This window comes from Lacerta agilis, chromosome Z, assembly GCF_009819535.1.
Source record: "Lacerta agilis isolate rLacAgi1 chromosome Z, rLacAgi1.pri, whole genome shotgun sequence".
Lineage (NCBI taxonomy): Eukaryota > Metazoa > Chordata > Lepidosauria > Squamata > Lacertidae > Lacerta > Lacerta agilis.
Genome location: NC_046331.1, coordinates 7,191,258 through 7,210,449, shown reverse-complemented (window position 1 = coordinate 7,210,449; position 19,192 = coordinate 7,191,258). Strand labels below are relative to the sequence as shown.

The 19,192-nt window shown below is 47.0% G+C and overlaps 1 protein-coding gene across 1 annotated transcript in view; it reads right to left on the bottom strand.

The window, feature by feature from the left end:
• Positions 1-19,192, bottom strand: part of AKNA (AT-hook transcription factor) — a 60,259-nt gene that overhangs the window by 24,234 nt on the left and 16,833 nt on the right. The window contains exons 2-7 of the mRNA XM_033137740.1: positions 14,938-15,458; positions 11,493-12,670; positions 9,481-9,555; positions 4,769-4,925; positions 2,910-3,064; positions 41-100 (exon numbers count right to left, since the gene is read on the bottom strand). Coding sequence (XP_032993631.1) covers positions 41-100; positions 2,910-3,064; positions 4,769-4,925; positions 9,481-9,555; positions 11,493-12,670; positions 14,938-15,244 — 1,932 coding nt within the window. The 5' untranslated portion in view covers positions 15,245-15,458. The remainder of the gene's footprint in view (positions 1-40; positions 101-2,909; positions 3,065-4,768; positions 4,926-9,480; positions 9,556-11,492; positions 12,671-14,937; positions 15,459-19,192) is intronic.

Below are 19,192 nucleotides of genomic sequence, written 5' to 3'. Positions count from 1 at the left end.
TACAACATTAATTCAAACCTCGAGAAAATGATTGTGGTACCTTTAGCTGGTCTTGAAGCGGCAACTTCCTTGTTCGAATTAGCTCCTCCAAGTTCTCCACCTAAATAAGAGCATTCAGAACATTTCATCATATCCTGCTTAAGAGCCAGAAATGCCACCTTGAGGTGGGCTAGCACTGTTCTTTGCTATACAATCTCCATTTGGGTGATTCCCCCACCTTCCCTAATCAACTTAATCTCCTCCAGTAACTGTACAATACTTAGACCTGTTCCCCAAAGCCTCTAGGTCACGGGTAGGCAAACTAAGGTCCGTGGGCCAGATCAGGCCCAATTTCCTTCTGGATCTGGCCCACGGACAGTCTGGGAATCGCTGTGTGGATCGCCAGTGTGCACGTTATTTCCCTCTCCCTCACATGGTGGCGGCAGCACCTCCTCCCTCCCTCCTCCTGGCTTCTCCCCGCCCTGCCTAGAGGAGGAAGGGGGCTGAGCGTTGTTGGTGCCAGGAGCAGCAGCAGCGCTCGAGCAGCAACCATTTTAAGCAGCCCCTCTCCGGAGCCCTTTCGCGCACTGCTCATCGTCCCTCCACTGCCACCACTGCCAATCCCTGCCACTCGCAAGACACAGGTAAGCAGCCACTGGGGCTCGTGGTGCTCTTGCATCATTTTTTATTTTATTTTTGCAAAAAATAGTCCGGGCCCCCACAAGGTCTCAGGGACAGTGGACCGGCCCCCTGCAGAAAAGGTTTGCTGACCCCTGCTCTAGGTGAAAACATAAAGTCACCTCCATACTGTTAGTATTTTGTGAGGATTCAGTTGCAAACTGAAATGTATGTTTGTGCAACTGAAGTGGATTGATATGCTTTATCACAATTTTGCTTTTGTTTTTGTTTTTAATAGTTAGCAGGTTCTGCATAATTAGCTGAGCTCTAAGTGGAAAGATACCAGTGAAGCTGACAGAGTTTTGCTGGTTTGTGTGAGGGCTCATCTTAATTTATTATAGGTTAGGAGGGAGGAGGGAGAGAGCAAACAAAGCTGGAGACACCATGCATGCATAGTATCTCGCAAAGTATCTGTAAAGTATGGTTCAGCTAAGCTACTCCCTGGGAAGCTGTTAAATCTCCACCTTTTGTTCACTGGTATATTGCCTTGTTGAAAAACTTACCACTATGTTATTTCAATACAATATTCAACGATACGGTGATTTATTGCACAACCCTACAAACTGCAAAAACCACCAGCTGGTCTTGGTACCAACAAACTGGGTGAAAAACAACCTGTGAAGACACCCTCCCAACTCATAACAACACCAGTAATAAGCTCATTATTCCCTAACAGCACTCAGTTTTCTCCCTTCCTTTTACATGCCATCAACTGTGCCTACTAAAGAAATAAGGCTAATTGGATCCCATCACCAATTAGCAACCAAACAAGCACAACAAACAAATGCCACACTAAGAATCCAACTCTCCTCCCTCTCTTAAGTGGGATTCTGTTGTTATTGATGGATGGTGAGCAGATGAAACTGAGAGTGTGTGTACATATCAGTTTTGCAACAGCGGCTAAAACAGGCTGTTATTTAAGAGAGGCTACAGCAGGTGGCACTGTGGTCTAAACCACAGAGCCTAGGGCTTGGCGATCAGAAGGTCGGCGGTTCAAATCCCCGCAACGGGGTGAGCTCCCCTTGTTCGGAACCAGCTCCTGCCAACCGGTTGTTGTTGTTCAGTCGTTCAGTCATGTCCGACTCTTCGTGACCCCATGGACCACAGCACGCCAGGCACGCCTATCCTTCACTGCCTCTCGTAGTTTGGCCAAACTCATGCCAGTCGCTTCGAGAACACTGTCCAACCATCTCATCCTCTGTCGTCCCCTTCTCCTTGTGCCCTAAATCTTTCCCAACATCAGGGTCTTTTCCAGGGAGTCTTCTCTTCTCATGAGGTGGCCAAAGTACTGCCAACCTAGCAGTTTGAAAGCACGTCAAAGTGCAAGTAGATAAATAGGTACCGCTCCGGCATGGCGTTTCCATGCGCTGCTCTGGTTCGCCAGAAGTGGCTTAATCATGCTGGCGACATGACCCGGAAGCAGTACGCTGCCTCCCTCGGCCAGTAAAGCGAAATAAGCACTGCAACCCCAGAGTCGTCCATGACTGGACCTAATGGTCAGGGGTCCCTTTACCTTTACAGTTCTAAAAAGCTGCATAGACAGAGAAACCAGTAGGAGAACACTTCAGTCTCCCAGGACATTCTATACAAGATCTCAAAGTAGCTGTCTTACTACAAAGGAATTTCAAAAATAGACTGGAAAGAGAAGTTGCTGAATTGCAACTAATTACCAAACTTAAAACCATGGAGAGACCTGGTCTGAACAGAGACATTGGATTCTTATCTCATTATACACGACAAAGCTATCTTTAGCCATCTGAGCCCTTGCTTTTTCCTGTAACACCAATTGCAGTCACTAACAGTCGTCAACAGGTTTTCCACACCTATCAGCCGATCACCCATTCCCACCACCCTTCTGAGTAATACCCCTCCTCACTCTCTCACTATATATAAGGGTCTGGTGACTTCTGTCTCAGTGTATCTGAAGAAGTGTGCATGCACACGAAAGCTCATACCAAGAACAAACTTAGTTGTTCTCTAAGGTGCTACTGGAAGGAATTTTTTTAATTTTTTTATTTTGTTTCGTATTTGATGGGTGTGTGCAGGGTTACTTCAGCTGGAACTCGCTGGAACTGAGTTCCGGCTCCTCTTAGGTGGGTACCACTGCCACTATAAGAGAGGTGTTCATGGTGAGTTCCTGCACCTCTTTTTCTAGAAAAAATAGCACTGAATGTGTGCATTGCTTTCACAAAGGATAAAGAGGGAAGCGAACAGTCATACACAGGCATGCTGGCTCTAGGTTGTGAACTTGCCTGAGTCTGGAATTTGCTAGCTTGCGAAGCCAACAGGTGTGTCAAGTGATCCCCTGCAAAAGGTGTTTCTGTGGAGGTGAAGCCATCTGCTGCTGGAATGCCCAAGCCCATGGAGTTGGGAAGAGGAAAAGAGGCTGCCTGAGGGCCAGAAAATCCTGCAATTTAAGCAGACAAAAACTTTTATGCATTGAGATAAACAAATCTAGCAAGATCTTACCCATCAGAGCTGCTTAAGGATGGGGGGGGGGAGTCTAACCAGCCATGTTCTCTTCCAGACTACTCCAATCCATTACAGTCATACCTTGAGCTGCGTTTGCTTCACGTTGTGTTTTTTTCTGGTTACGAACACGCCAAACCCAGAAGTTCCGGGTTCTGGGTTCACTGCTTCGCGCATGTGCAGGAGCGCTCTATCGCGTTACGGGCACACGCAGAAGCGGTATTCTACTTACGGACTTTTCGGGGTGCGAACGGCACCCCAGAACGGATTGCATCCACAAGTAGAGGTACCACTGTACTTTCTTTCCTGCTTTTCTATTTCTCCAACCCACACAATTCAGCCAAAATTTGGTTGATACCGAGCATGCTCACTTCTAATTGCACTGTTTGGGTGTGCCCCCCTTTCTTATTTGATTAAAGTTTGTTCTCCTTTGTGCACTTCTGCAAAGCTTGGAGTTCCCGTGAGCCTGCTGCTAACCTCACTCTTGTGTTTTGGCTCCACACTCACAAGAATGAATTTATTTGTAGTCCATAGGAACTGGCATATTAAAAAAGGAGATTGTCTTCAGGGCTAGTGAGAAAGCAACAAAAAACCCAGCCAAGATACAATATATGAAGGATCCCAAGGTACACAGAACTGCTTGGGCTTCTAAGGCAGGGGTGAGGAATCTTTTGGAACCTGAGGGTCACATTCCCTTCTGGACCACCTTGTGGGGGCCATGTACTAGTGATAGGTGGGGTCAGAGGCAAAAGTGGGTGGAATAGTATATGTCTGTAAACAGTAAAATTACCTTTGTGCAGTAGGTTAGTTTCTATGCACACTCATGGACCTCCGCCACTATCCTCCACCCAAAAAGCACTATCAGAGTTGAAGAACACATTCCAGCCAGACAAAAACACTCAAGGAAGGCACAGATCAGGTGAGGGATGTGGCCTAGGGATAGTTCTGAGAACCATATCAGGAACCTGGCGCTTGGGCCTTGCACACCTCAGTTTCAACGGCCTGCTATTCTGCTGGCTCAGCTAAGGTAGAGCAGGGGTAGCCAACATGATGCTTTCTACATATTGTTGGGCTAAAACTCCCTTCATCCCAAACACTTGCCCTTCTTGCTGGGGCTGTTAGGGACTGGAATCCAACAACGACTAGAGAGCCATTGGAACTCACCCATTGCTCTGTCCCAGCTCCTGCCAACCTAGCAGTTCTAAAGCATAACAGTGCAAGTAGATAAATAGGTACTGCTGCAGCGGAAAGATAAGTGGAGTTTCTGAGCACTCTGGCTTCTGTTGTGGTGTTCCGTTGTGCCAGAAGCGGTTTAGTCATGTTGGCCACATGACCCGGAAAGCTGTCTGTGGACAAACACCGACTTTCTTGGTCTGAAGTGAGATGAACGCCGCACCCCCATAGTCACCTTTGACTGGACTTAACCGCCCAGGGATCCTTTACCTTTACATTACTCTAAGCAAGTTCATAACATGGTTGTAGTTTGGGATAGAGGCTGGGCTTGTGGGGACGGGACAATATTTAGCTACCAGCATCAGAGATCTAGCCAATATTCACCCAAACCTTACTGTTTGTCCTAAAGTGAACTTCCTACAAATGTTATTTCTTCCAAAGGATAGTGCACAGATTTTTCAGACCTTACCTTCATTCCAAGCAGCATCCGGTGCTGAGCTAATGCTTCCTGTGACCTCAGCTGTCCTGGCCTGAGGGATGCTGAAGGTCATGACCTTGGAGGCCTGAGCCACAGTCCCCATTTGGACCCCATGGCTGGGTTTTGGAAGGTCATAGTACAGCCGCACCTGAGAAGCAGAAGAAATCCATGGGGTTATTCAATCCGAATAAGATTTTGAAACACAGGGGTGCTGGGAAGGGTGAGGAGGGGAGTCATAGGGGAAGAGCTATGAAGATGTGCTAGATCTGCATGGAGCTCCACCTGAACTGCAGATGGCCTCTTCCCCATGAAGTACCTTCAGGCCCTGGGACTCACTTTGCCTACCAAGGCTGGACAATGAATGGTGATAGCATTGATGTCCGTTGCCCTGACTTAATCAAGAGGTGCAAATCAGGTGTGGGGTGGTTTTCTATCTTTAAATGCCAGTGGTTATTTGAAGAACTGATACAGTTCCTCTGAACATATACAGAGTACATTCCAGACTGTAGTGCTGCTTTTAGAGCACATGAAGAAGACCCCCGTTTTAATCTGTGCCATCTCCAGTTTAAAAGGGTGCTATGGAAAAGAGGCTCTTCATTGCTTGAGCCCAGTACTGTCTACACTGACTGGCAGTGGCTCTCCAGGGTTTCAGGCAGCAGAGTCTTTCACAGCCCTAACTGAAGATGCTGGAGATTGAACCAGGTACCTTCCACATACAATGCAGATGCTCTACCCCCTCCCCTCCCCCCAAGCTACAGCCCTTCCTTAAAAAGCTGCAGAGCCACTGCCATTAGACAATACCACGTTAGATAAACAAACAGCCTTTTCTGATAGAAAGCAACTTCTGATGTTGCCAGAGTCAAAATAAGATTGCTCAGAAAGGCCATATGAGCTCATCTCTGATTACCCATTCATAAACAGCTCTGGGGGCTGAGGAAAATCGCTTATCTCCTCGCTCCATCACCCCTTGTTCATCCTTGCTCACTTATTTTCAGTTGGCTGGGACTAAAGCTGGATTTCATTAATCCTTGCCATCTGTGCAGTATGTCTCTCTCTCAAACTCCTCCCGCATACCCCTCTGTGAACCACAGACCTGGAAATCCATTCTACTATACCTCTCATGCACATTCAATTATAATCTGGTTTCCAAGGAAGCCTTTTTCTTTCGGGGGGGGGGGGGAGAAGAAGAAGAAGAGTTTGGATTTGATATCCCGCTTTTCACTACCCGAAGGAGTCTCAAAGCGGCTAACATTCTCCTGTCCCTTCCTCCCCAACAACAAACACTCTGTGAGGTGAGTGGGGCTGAGAGACTTCAGAGAAGTGTGACTAGCCCAAGGTCACCCAGCAGCTGCATGTGGAGGAGCAGGGAAGCGAACCCGGTTCCCCAGATTACAAGTCTACCACTCTTAACCACTACACCACACAGACTGTAATGCAGTGGTAGAGCATCTGCTGTGCATGCTGAAGGTCCCAAGGTCAATCTCCTGTACCTCCAGGTAGAGGAGGGAGAAGCTCCCTGTCTGAAACCCTGGAGAGCTGCTGCCAGTCAGTGTAGGCAGCACTGAGCTAGCTGGACCAATGGTCTGGCTCGCTATAAGCTTCACTGTTTGTTTAAATGCCCCTGTATGCTGAGCCACAAGACTTGGTGAGAACTTACTGGTGGTGTCCTCTACCTCTGAGCCAGAATACTGACGGCAGTCACTTTTGGAAGAGGTTTTAAAAGGGATTTGATAAATTCATGGAGATGTTAGATCCATCAACAGCTATCGGCAACAGGAATAGACATGTCTGTCAGTTTTGGTTTCTCTCATTTTTCAGTCTTCAGTTTACCCCATCTCCAGTTCAGTTTGCAATTATTGCAATTTATTTAAAAGCAAATATGTGCAATTTCCTATTTCTCCTATTTCACATATTTTTGGTTTTTTGGTTTTTCATATTTTTATTAAATTTTCTGTTTTACAATTTCAGATAAACATTTTACATACTTAGGATATCAATGACTTCCCTTCTCTTTCCATGGTTCATTTTGCATATCTTATATTCCTGCATATTTTACAAAAATTATACCAATCAGTCCTCCATTATTACATCCATCAAAACTTTTAAATTTATATTAATACTGCCAGTGTTTTCAGCTGTACACAAGTATTTTCCATATATTCAATAAATGTTTTCAATCTTCTTTAAACGTTATGTTCTTCTTGTTCTCTTATTCTATATGTTAAATTTGCAAGTTGCCAATCTTCTTTGGTTGTGACCTTGCTCATTTTCCATTTTTGGGCTAACAAAACATGAGCCACTGTTGTTGCATACATAAATAACCTTTTCCAACACCTGGAGATTTCAGTCTGAATTATCCCCAACAGAAAGGAAAGGATTACCTATTTCCATTTTCTCTAATACCTTAATCATGAATGACCATGAAATATTATCAAAGGCTTTCTCTGTATCTAAAAAGATTAGTGTGGCCTGCTTTTCATTTCTTACTTGCAAATACTCTATTAGATTAATTACATTTCTTATTTTGTCCTTCATTTGCCAGCCTGGTAAAAAACCTGCTTGGTCTCTGTGGACTGACTCAGTCAATGTCCTTTTTTGGTAGCTAAAATTGTAGCAAATAGTTTATCATCATAGTTCAATAAATAAATATGTCTGTAATTTTTAGTCTTTGTTAAGTCACTATCTTGCTTAGAGATCAGGGTAATAAATGCATCTATTTTACATATTTTTGGATGCAATTTTGCCTCATACACATTTTCTGCAAGCAATTTCTCCATATAGAATGCATACCTGTTTGCTAAAATGACTAATAAAGGCATTGTTGAACACACTTCCCTCTAAAATACACCTTTCTGTGTGCACTTTTTAACTGGGGAACTGCATTGCAAAATTTGGAGGAGTGAGAAGTTTGAAAGATAGCCACAATTCTACCTTTGCATATTGATTTGGGAAGGTCAAATTAAGATAAGATAATGCAAGCCAAACAAATTTATCCCTCATCCCTAACTAGTTTCCTGCATGAAAGCTGAATGGAGCCTCCAAATCCAGTGGTGCTTTACCCAGAGTATCAAAGACAAAACAACGACAACTAGAAAGGAGAGTTGCCCTGCCAGTGGCCATCTCAGAAACATTGGGCTAGCCACTTCTGGAAGCAGAATGCTGATTATATCATCCATCGGCCTGATCCAGCAGAGATATTTCTTCTGTTAAGAACATAGCCTAATAATATAAGAGCCTGCTGGATCAGGCCAATGGCCATCTAGTTCAACATCTTGTTTTCACAGTGGCCATTCATATGACTGTGTGGGGAACCTGCACAGCAGCACTCTCCCCTCCTGTGATTTCCAGCAACTGACCATGGAGGCATAGCACAACCATCATGGTGACTAGCCACTGATAAGACTTGAATTTCTCCAATCCTACTTTAAAGCCATTCGTGTTCTTAAGACTTCTTTTAATTAATGTCACACATCTTTCTTCCTCTTTCTGAGTAGCTGCCATGGTGGTTGCTTCTGCTGGGCTGTGGTTTGAGAAGACACAGCTCTTAAGATACAGGAAAGGGGTGGGTGGGGGAAAACCTGTTGCAACCCTGAGCTGCTAATCTTTTAGGCACGTTCTCGTATTCTCACATTCTTGCTCAAGCAGAGGCCAGGCTGCCTGACTCAATGACACAAACAGGAGCCTGGAACCAAAAGTGCTTGTGTGGGGGTGGGGTGTATCTTAAAAAAAAAAACCCCACATAATGATTCCCATTCTCTTCTTTAAACAGACTCTCCCCCTCATAAAAGGGGGAGGGGGCCTTGCTAAGAAGAGCCTGGTTGCTAGATCAGGCCTGTGGCCCATCTAGTCCAAGATCCTGTGCTCACAATGGCCATACATATGCCTGTGCAAAACCTGCAAGCAGAGCCTGAGCGCCACAGCCCTCCCCATGTGATTCTAAGCAACTTGTGTTCAGAGGTCTACTGTCTCCAAAAGTGGTGGCAGAACACAGTCACTGTGGCTAGGAACCACTGCTAGCTTTATCATCCATGAACCTGTCTAATCCTCTTTTGAAGCCATCCAAATTGCTGGTCATCAGTGCATCATCTTCCTAGTCGGCAGCTGGGTTAAAAAGTGGGGTTTGCAGGCGCCACTGTGATCGCAGGAGCTTATAAATTGCTGTACCTAATGCCAAACCGTGCAGGCAAAGGAAAACGAGACACCTGATGTCATTGTGACACCAGGCGATTAACAGGTATGTGGCCCCACCACCTTCCAGATTTGGCCCACAGGGCAGTGGGAGGTGGTGCCCATTAGTTCTGGTAGGGTGGAAGGCAGGGAGAACAACAGTGTGGAGAGACCAATGGCAGATGGAGTCAGAGGTGAGATGAGCCAGAGCCAACAACAGGTGGAGCTGACTGATTCTAGGCTCCCTGCTGAGCTCTACAAAGGGCAACACCAAGACGGAGGAGGAGGAACCTAACATTCAGTGCCATCCCCTGGATTGGTTATAACTAAGAAGGCAGGCAGGTAGAGGATGGCTGAGAGCAGACTGAGGCCAGCCTCCACTGCTGTGGGAGAGGGAGATGGTTGAGAGGTAAGAATCCAGCCCACCCACCAGATCCAGTTCCCCATTCCTGTCCTACACACAGAAATCTAGCATGACAGAAGACAGTTGGATGAAGGAGAGTGCTAGGTCCTCAAACAACCTGGAGATATCCTACCTTTGCACCCAGCCGTAACCGGTCAATGGTGTTCTCAGCTTCAGCATACTTTGTCAGCAGTTTGTGGTAGTCCTCCTAAAAAAAGAAGAAATGCATCTGGCATCTGTTAGGTTCATATTTTAGAGTTCCAGCCAACCTGACTGACAGGAGCCCAGGCTAACTGGTTAACAGTTAAGAATATAAGAATCATAGAACTGTAGAGTTGGAAGCGATGTTCACAGCACAGTCTGATGAATGCTCTCATAGCTCCTTTGTCCACCCCACAAAAAAAAGAAAGAAGGAAAGAAGGAAAAGAAATCATGTCAAAGAAATGCAAACTGGTACGTGTTGCATCATTTCTGCAGCATTCCCTTTTTGTTGGGACAGGATTGGGAAGATGGTAGTTTTACAGATCATAAAGGTAAAGGTAAAAAGACCCCTGACCATTAGATACAGACTCTGGGGTTGCGGCGCTCATCTCGCTTTACTGGTAGAGGGAGCTGGTGTACAGCTTCTGGGTCATGTGGCCAGCATGACTAAGCCGCTTCTGGCAAAACCAGAGCAGCGCATGGAAATGCCGTTTACCTTCCCGCCGGAGTGGTATCTATTTATCTACTTGAACTGGTGCGCTTTTGAACTGCTAGGTTGGCAGTAGCAGGGACTGGGCAACGGGAGCTCACCCGTCACGGGGATTCGAACCGCCGACCTTCCGATCAGCAAGCCCTAGGCTCTGTGGTTACCCATGGCATGGCCTAGCTCTACCTGAGGTGGTGAACTCATGTCTAATACTGTACCACCCCAGATGACAGATGGCCTGCATTCCTAAAAATGCTCTTCCATATAATAAAAATTTAAAAAGATCCCCTACGCAAAGAAAACCAGCATTTCATGGAGAACGGTGTCCACCCATTCCTCTCCCCACATGCTGGTTGTCTAGGTGTGACGAGTTCTGTATAATTTCAGATTGTTTGACACCCTCCTCCACTTTCTTAGATACTTGCTATCTAGTCATGGACTTTGCATGGGTTGTATCCAATGTTAGAGTAGGTATATTGAAATTAGCATACATGACTAAGTTACTCTGAGTGAAACTTTTTTTAAAAAAATTGTCCAAATAACAATCGGTTATAGGTATCCCAGTTACATACATCATCTCCTATCCCTTCTTGCCTGGACTTTCCAACCTATCTTCCCTTGACACCCTAACCCAATCACTTTGGCTTTCTGCAACTCCTAAAGTTTTCCAATCCTTCCCTCCTCTATCTTTCACTCTTTGTTATGTTTACTGGTGTTCATATGTTCATATGTTTAACCCTACTTGTAAATTTATATTTACACAGTTTCTTTTTAAAGTTGTTCCCACTTGCTTAATGCTGTTTTTCTCTATGTATTTCTTATTTTGGCCATCATCGTGGCTAATTTTACACATTCTATTAGTTTAAGCAACCACTGGTCTCTGGGCGGAATTTTCCTCTCCTTCCACATTTTAGCGTGTACATAGTACCCTCCCTGTAGCTGTTGCGTAAAGGAAGTACTTTATCTGGGATTTCCTATCCCATTACAGCTAACAAGAATGCTTCTGGCTTCTTGGGGCTCTGAGTGATAACTTAGTTGGATACAACTCTATGGACTTTGATTCCAGAAGATGTAGTGATGGCCACTAACCTGAATGGCTTTAAAGGAAGATTAGCCAAATTCACAGAGGACAAGGCTATCAATGGTGAATAGCCCTGGTGGCTATGTTCTACATCTACTGTCAGAGGCAGTCTTTCTCTGAATACCTACCTGTTCCTGGAAATCACAAGTTGGGAGAACACTGTTGTGTTCAGTTCCTGCTTGTGGGCTTCCCATTGGGGTATCTGGCTGGCCACTGTGAGAACAGGGTGTTGGACTAGATGGGCTCCCTTTGACCTGATCCAGGGCTCTTCTTACATTCTTAAGGGGTACAAGCTCAGACACAGGCCATCTGCCTGAATGAGAAGTAAGTCAATGTGTGGCTTCAGAACTTTCACAATAGACACTGAAGCTATTACCTGAAGCTGATGCACCAGCACCGTAGCTTGTCTTGGGGATTTGAGTTCTTCGGGAATGACAGAAATGGTGGGGGCTAGACACTTCTGCACGGACCCTTCCCCACTGCTCAGCAGCACCTCGCGGACAATCTCAGCAGGAGACTTGAAGACCACTGGCTTCCCAGATTCCTTGGTCCTCGCTGGGGGGGTCCTCCCCCGGGGTGGATGGTAGCTTTGTGGGTTCTTTGGAAACTTCACTCGAGGCTCCACTTTGGACAGATCTGGGAGTGGGTAGTTGAGCTGCCCTCGGCCATACTGCAAAGTGTCAGTCACTGCCAGGTTTACTGGACTTGCTTGGACAGGCTTGCTCAAACTGGACTCTCCTGCCCTTTTCCAGGTGGCTCTCCCCTGTGGGCTCAGGGACCTGGACTGCCTTCTCAATTTCGATGGCAGTCCATGAGGAGCATCTGTTTTCAGCTTCCACGCCTTTTCCAGCTGCTGGTAGTCAACTTGCCTCAGGGCATGAGATGTTTCCATTGCCCCGTTTGGTTTCAGAAGCTTCTCCTTGGGTTTAACAGTTGTTCTGGCTCTGCCAGCAGTGGCAATCACCTTGACAACACCTCCCATAGGGTGGCCCAGGTTCTCTATACAGCAGTATTCTGGTAAGGTCTCAGCCTCAATGCTGGGAGAATTTAGAAGGTTGTCTACAGACAAGGGGCTATGACTGCAGCCCATGGAACCCCCAAAAGAGCTGCCATGAGGACTTCTCCTTGATGGGGAAGTGAGCGCCATTTCCTCTGGAAACTCCTGAGTCTCGCCAAGCTCATGGGCATCTGTTTTCAAGAGGGTGCATTCTACAGGAAGCCTGGAAGGAGAGGGACTGAGGTTGGAGTTATCAGAAAACTCTTCTCCACCTTCTGAGATAAAACTGTAGGATTTGCTGCTCTTATACAAGGCCAGTGGGTCTCTCAGTGCCTCAGGACTGGTGCTATACTCTGAGCCGTACTGGACCTCATATGAGAGTTCTGGGTAGGTCTCTCCCTCGCTGCTAGCATCCAACTCCCCTGCTTGTTTCTCCAGATCTTGGGAGCTGCTTGGATCTTGGTCATCTTCTGGGACACCCAAAGGTTGGTCTCTCTGTGGATGCCAGTAGGAAACCAGGCCTTGATCATTGGGGCTTCCATTGTCCTCTAGATGTTCTGTGGGGGAGGAAGAAGAGAATGCTGAAATATATCCCACTTTTGATCATAAAGCAAAATGCAGGCATTAAAATATTAAATTGGGTTAAAAGTCCCAGACCCCTTCCAGGAGCTCAGAGTAATTCCATTTAAGACCTCACGACTTTACCAAAATTTCAGAAAGGCCTTAGATCCTTTCCTCATCAAACATAGGGGCTGTATTCAATGTTAGTCCTACCTAGAGAACACCCACTGGCATAATTAATTCATCCCACCCCACACCCTCTTGCTGACCCTGCAGAATCTTGAGCCAGTCACTGTTGCTCAGCCTTACCTACCTCACAGGGTTGTTGTGGAGATAAAATGGAAAAGGGGAGAGTAACATATGCAGCCCTCCTCCCTGCTGCTCCTAGAAAGTGGCATTCAGAAGTATACCAGCCCTGAACATGAAGGTTCAATTTACCTTTTGTGCCCCACTGACACTGACGGACCGGGCATACATGAATGCACTTAATTTCAAAACCATCTGAACCAGACTGCCATCACCACATTTGTGACAGGGAGTTCCATAACTGAAAAATGCATTACCGGTATGTGCCCATCCTTTTGTCTGTCCTGAATCCAATGAACCTGAGTTCTAGCATTATGGAAGAGGAAGAAAACAAACAAAAATCCTCTGTTCACTTTCTCCACGTTATGTGCCATGTGGTAAACAACTATCTCATCCCCAGCTTCATCATCCAGAAGATCTGAGAAGTGTGAGAACTGGCATTTGGCCTCTGTGTGTGTATTTCCCAACATTAAAACTCCACACAAATTCCATGCCAGCCACAGCTGAGTTTCTGACATCTGTATAAATTATGCAAATTTGCAAAAACCATGTGCATTCTGCATCTCTCATTCTGGCTTTGGTAGTAGCCTCTTGAACTTGCTGGTCGTAAGGTCAGCAGTTCGAAAACTGCACAATGGGGTGAACTGTCACTTTGTCCCAGCTCCTGCCAACCTAGCAGTTCGAAAGCACACCAGCATGAGCAGATAAATAGGTACCACTGCGGCTGGAAGGTAAATAGGTACCACTGCGGCTGGAAGGTAAATGGCATTTCTGTCATTGTGTTCTGTTGTGACAGAAGTGGTTTAGTCATCCTGGCCACATGACCCAGAAAAGTGGGTGAGGACAAACACCGGCTCCCTCGGCCTGAAAGCGGAGATGAGCACCACACTCCAAAGTCGAATTCGACTGGACTTAACCGTCCAAGTGTCCTTTACCTTTAACCTATTCCCATGTGCTTTCAAGCAGACCTTCTTAGTCTTAAGGGCTACAAAGTTGCTTTCTTTAAAATAAAAAACATAAAGAGCAGACATTCTTAGAAAGCTAAATCCTGTGCCTTTTATGATGTTCTGTTTTTCTTCTGGGCTCCTGAGGAATATTATTAATTAACAATTATTATTATTACTACTACTTTTATATTTATCAACCGTTTTACACAAAAGAAAAGGCCTGTAATGGACTTGAAGATAAGATGCAAGAACTAAATCCTGCCTAGAAAGTGCTGTTTTGTAATTTTATTTGCTTATCTAAAACACTTTTCGCCCACCCTGCATTGCAAAAAAAAAAACCAATTCCAAAGAACATTGGTATGTAAAATATAGTAGAACCCATTTCCTGATGAATTACCTAAGGAAAGCTCTGCTGTTGCATATACTGTTCTTTCAGTAGCCAGACAAATGCCCTAATAGGAAGCCTGCAAGCAGGACCTTCTCCATTAATAGCCTCCTCCTCCATGAATTTGTCTAATCTTCGTTTAAAGCTGGCTATATCTGCCTCCTTCAAGAGCAAGTTCTATGGATTAGCTATGCTCTGTATAAAGAAGAGCTTGCTTTTATGTGCCCTGAATCTTCCATCATTCATTGTGCAGCTCCCATTCCTTTGGATGAAGCCCACACAAGCAATGGCATAACCACAGTGGTGGCTAGTGTTCATGGGTGCTGACAGGGTGGACTGCAGGGAGTTGGAGTCAACTAATTCTAGTTTTGTCCCTCTCTACCTCCTCCCTGCTGAGTTCTACAAAGGACTACTAAGCTGGAGGAAGTTGGCAGGCAGGACCACCCCCTGGATTGGATGTAAGTAAGAAAGGAGGCAGGTTGAGACTGGCTGAGGACACACTGAGGGTGGTGGAGCAGTGCCCCATTTGCCCTAATAGGCCAGCCTCCTACTGGTCATAAACTACTTTCACTTAATCGACCAATGTTCCTGAAGAAGGGTCAACCAGATTTCCTGTGCTACTCACTGTGTCGGTCTGCAGAATTCCCAGGGCTGGTTGCCCCTGCACATTCGAAGTCCTGACGTTCACCCAAGTCAGACCCCCAGCTGCAATCTGCCAAAAATTCCTGGTCGCTCTTAAGCTCTTCCAGAAGTTCAACATCCTCCAGGATCTCCTGGGGGGAAGAGACGCCCTGCCGATCCAGGCTCCCCACAAGCATGCTTCGTCCCACGCTGGGGTCTCCGTCTGGATCTGCACCCCTCTCGAGCAAATCTTCCTCCTCCTGCAGGTGGAGGTGTTGTGCTTCAAAGCCATCCCTTGCTGCTTTGGACATCCCCACAGTTACTGATAAGGCAGACTGATGCAGGGTGGCGTGGCGGAATAACCTCCGGGGGGGGGGGGGACAAGGCGGGAGCGAGACTCACTTGTGCCGTTTCATCGTTGCTTCTGCAAAGAGCTGAGGGGTGTCAGGGGGTAGTACGAGCCTTGGAAAAAAAGTAGGTCACATTGCAGTTTCATTCAGCACTTCCACACATCCTGTCCCCAGGCTGTAAGGGGGGTAAGACAAGGGAGAGTTTGAATGGCAGTCAGGAAAGTTGGCCCATAATTTTCTCAAGGAACCCTTTTTTGGTGGGGCCTTTTCATTCAATGGTCAGTAAGACATGCTCCAACTGCCCCCTCCTTGCGAACAAAGGCTGTCCCTAGAGACAGAACTGAGAGAAAACAGCAAAAGTGGTTGACAGTGTTGGTTTTCCAGAAACTGACCCTAAATAGGTTTCCAGTTTTTGGCTAGCTGGAGAGCATAATGTCATGAACTCGCCTGACACTCCAACACAAGGGCATGGACCTTGGGTCAGCAAATTAAGGCCCAGGGGCCGGATCCGGCCCAAGTGCCTTCTGGATCCAGCCCATGGATGGTCCGGGAATCGCCGCATGGATCGGCGTGGGGATTCTGATTGTTCGGGATGCGCCATTCCCCCCCACACATACACCACGGCGGTGCCTCCTCCCTCCCTCCTCCTCCTAGTTTCTTCCTGCCCTGCCTAGAGGAGCAAGGGGGCTGGGGTTTGTTGAGCAGCGGCTGGCTGAGCACCATTTTAAGAAGCCCCTCTCCAGAGCCAGCCCTTTCATGCCACTCATCATCCCACCACCACCGCCAACCCCTGCCGCTTGCAAGGCACAGGTTAGCAGGCACCAGGGCTCGTCCAGCGCTGTGGAGAAGGGAGGGGAGAGTTGTGTGTGGGGGGGTTCATTCAAAATATAGTCCGACCCCCCACAAGGTCTGAGGGACAGTGGACCGGCCCCCTGCTGAAAGTTTGCTGACTCCTGGCATAGACTCTCAGGCCTAGGGGCCAGTATGGCCCTTCAGGCCACTCTGTGTGGCCCTCAGAAATCTCTCCATTCCACCCCCTTCAGTGGCCCTGCTTTGCATCTTTCCTGAGTCGCCCCCACCTGGCCTTGCTGTATCCTTGAATTCTGACAATTGCTCTTGCAATAGAGAGGGGTGATTGTGCGTAGAAACTAGTCTACTGAGCAAAGTTAAAACCTACATTCATTGCTCAGCCTGCTTTTGCCTCTGGCCCTGCCCATCCCTGGCATGTGGCCCTGGGAAGGCTGCCTAGAATGGAATGCGGCCCTCAGGGTGAAAATGATTCCTAACCCAATTTTGCTGCTTTCTCTCCCTCGGATATCCTACAAGAGACCCAAGGCTTATCCCAGGACCAAGAAACTTAGATAAAAGGGGGGAAATTGTGGGACTTTAAAAATAAGTGGTGCTAGAATGCCATTGCAGGGCAGCTGGGATAGAGTCTTAGATGAGGAACTGTCTTTGTGCTGCAGCCTACATTCCCCTGAGGGTTACCTGGTGGCTGTGCTTGCTCACAGTGGGCGTGTCCAAAGCCAAGAGTGGGCATGGTATGCCTTTTCCTCTCTCCCACAGCCCCCTCCTTCTCACCTGCATGAAGTTGGGCCAAGAATCGAATGAAAATGTGCTGAGGGCTGGATTTAAGGCCAGGAAGACCTGGATTCAAATCCCCACTCAGCCATGAAGCTTGCATTAGTCACCAACTCTTGGCATAGCCTACCTCACAGTCTTGTTGTAGGAATGAAATTTGGTGTGTGTGAAGAAGAGAACCCTTGGAGGAAGGCTGACTTCTCCCATGGTTGATACCAGTTTGCACAATAGATTCCACTCTCTTCTTCTTCTACACACACACACACACACACACACACACATTCTTCAGCCTCCCCTTCCATACAGATGTCAGACACAGAAATTCCAGTATCAGGACGTGCCATTTGCCACAGGCAAAGTGTGACACAGCTGGGGTGTGTGTCTTCTATCCTCTTCAGCCAAACTGTAGTGTCTGAAAAGGTTCCATTCATTCCAATGGAGAAGTGGCATTGATTCCAGAGCCAGCAAGGCAATAAAGGACTCATCTCACACAGAGTTGAGGAACTCAAAGGGGGCATTCACACAATCCACTAAGATCATAGACTTCAAACAGGGGTTCTTGTGCACAGCTGTTGGGAGTAGGATTCTGTACAAGGTGGACAGAATGTACGAAGACTCCAGCTGGATTAGGCCAAAGACCCACCTAGCAGTGTCCATTTGGGGAAGGAGCATACCTCAGTGGTAAAGCATCTGCTTTGCATGCAGAACATCCCAGGTTCAATCCCTGGCATCTCCAGGAAGGGGTGGGAGTGTACCCTCTCTGAAATCCTGAAGAGGCACTGCCAAGCAGCATAGACAATGCTGAGCTAGATAGACCAAGGCAACCTCTTATGTCCCTATCCTGCTCTCACAGTGGCCAACCAGATGCCTCTGGGGTGCAGGACATGAGTGCAACAGCACTCTTCCCTAATAGCAATTCCCAGCATACTGTGTGATTGCGGAGGAACAGTATAGCCAATGTGCCTAGTAGTTATCAACATGGATTTGTCCAAGTTCAAGTTGGTGGCTGTCACCAAACCATCTGGGAGTGAGTTCCACAGTTTTAAGTATGGGCTTCCTTCTTCCTGCATGATGCTCCACTTGAGGTGGACAGGGCTTCTGCCCCCACCCCACAAGGGAATCCATCAAGGTACGGTCATGCACAGTCCATTAGGGTTTGCAGCTCACCCTGAGGTTATGCAACAGCAACCACATTACCTGGGTTCCACTTGCAGCTGCTGGGCTTGTTGCAGTCCAGCTTGGCTGAGAAAGACCCATTAGCACACAGCCTCCTTTGTTCACCACTGTTTGTTCTGGGAGACTAAATAGCCTTCACTTTCACTGTCGCCCAAGGCTGCTTTTAAAGAGAGGGGCCTCTCAATAAGCCTGTATGATTTTTCTCTGTTGTGTGACACTCCTTTTCTTACCGCCCCCCCCACAGAGAGAGAAGCTAATTTCCTCCCACACCGAAGGCACCATTAACCACTCATGCTATCTCTTCTTGCTTTCCCTAAAGCCACGTGTTCATGCCCCCCTTTACCTCTCTCTAGAGAAAAGTCCTTTCATCCACTCTGTTTCTCCACAGGTTAAATATATGAGTTAGAGAGAGAAAAATCTATCCAAGGACTCCCAAATCCTCTACTGAGGCCATCTGAATTCTGGAAAAAATACATGCAAGTTCCACACAAGGCCAAACCACACTTCCACATGGCACTATACTCCATTGAACTAAGCTCCTAGTTCTCACTGAGGTGGGCAATATGTGTCTGGGTCTCCCACTTTATGTGAGGGCTCACATGATGGTCCTCTGTAACACCACACATGTTCCCTGCACTTAACAAGCTAGTGACTCGGGGTTTGGAGACTAGTCCACTTCTCCTAGTTTTATTTTTGTCTTGCATTTTATTATGCAGCAACCTTTCAAGCATATGAGCCTCACCTGGAGTCTGGATAGATGCAGGGCAAACACCCACCTGGAGTCTGGATAGATACTGGGCAAACACCCACCTGGAGTCTGGATAGATGCAGGGCAAACACCAGTTGGCGACCTCAGTGAGACTTGCCTCTGAGTAAATGTGCCTAGAATACCAAGACTCTGCTCCTTCTCGTGTTAAAACACCTCTCCACCCAGGAGCAAAAAGAACCAGCGCAACAAACACAGCAAGGCCACATTTGAAACTGGAGACAGCTGGTAATTGCCGCACTTGGGAACACGGCACGTCACTATGGATTAAATCTAAACTGTGACCATGGAGATTCTCAGCAATGAAGCTTTTCTGAAGGACAAACCAGAGTAGGCACAAGGAGTCCAACTCACTGGTAAAACAGCAACTTGGATTGCTCCTATGC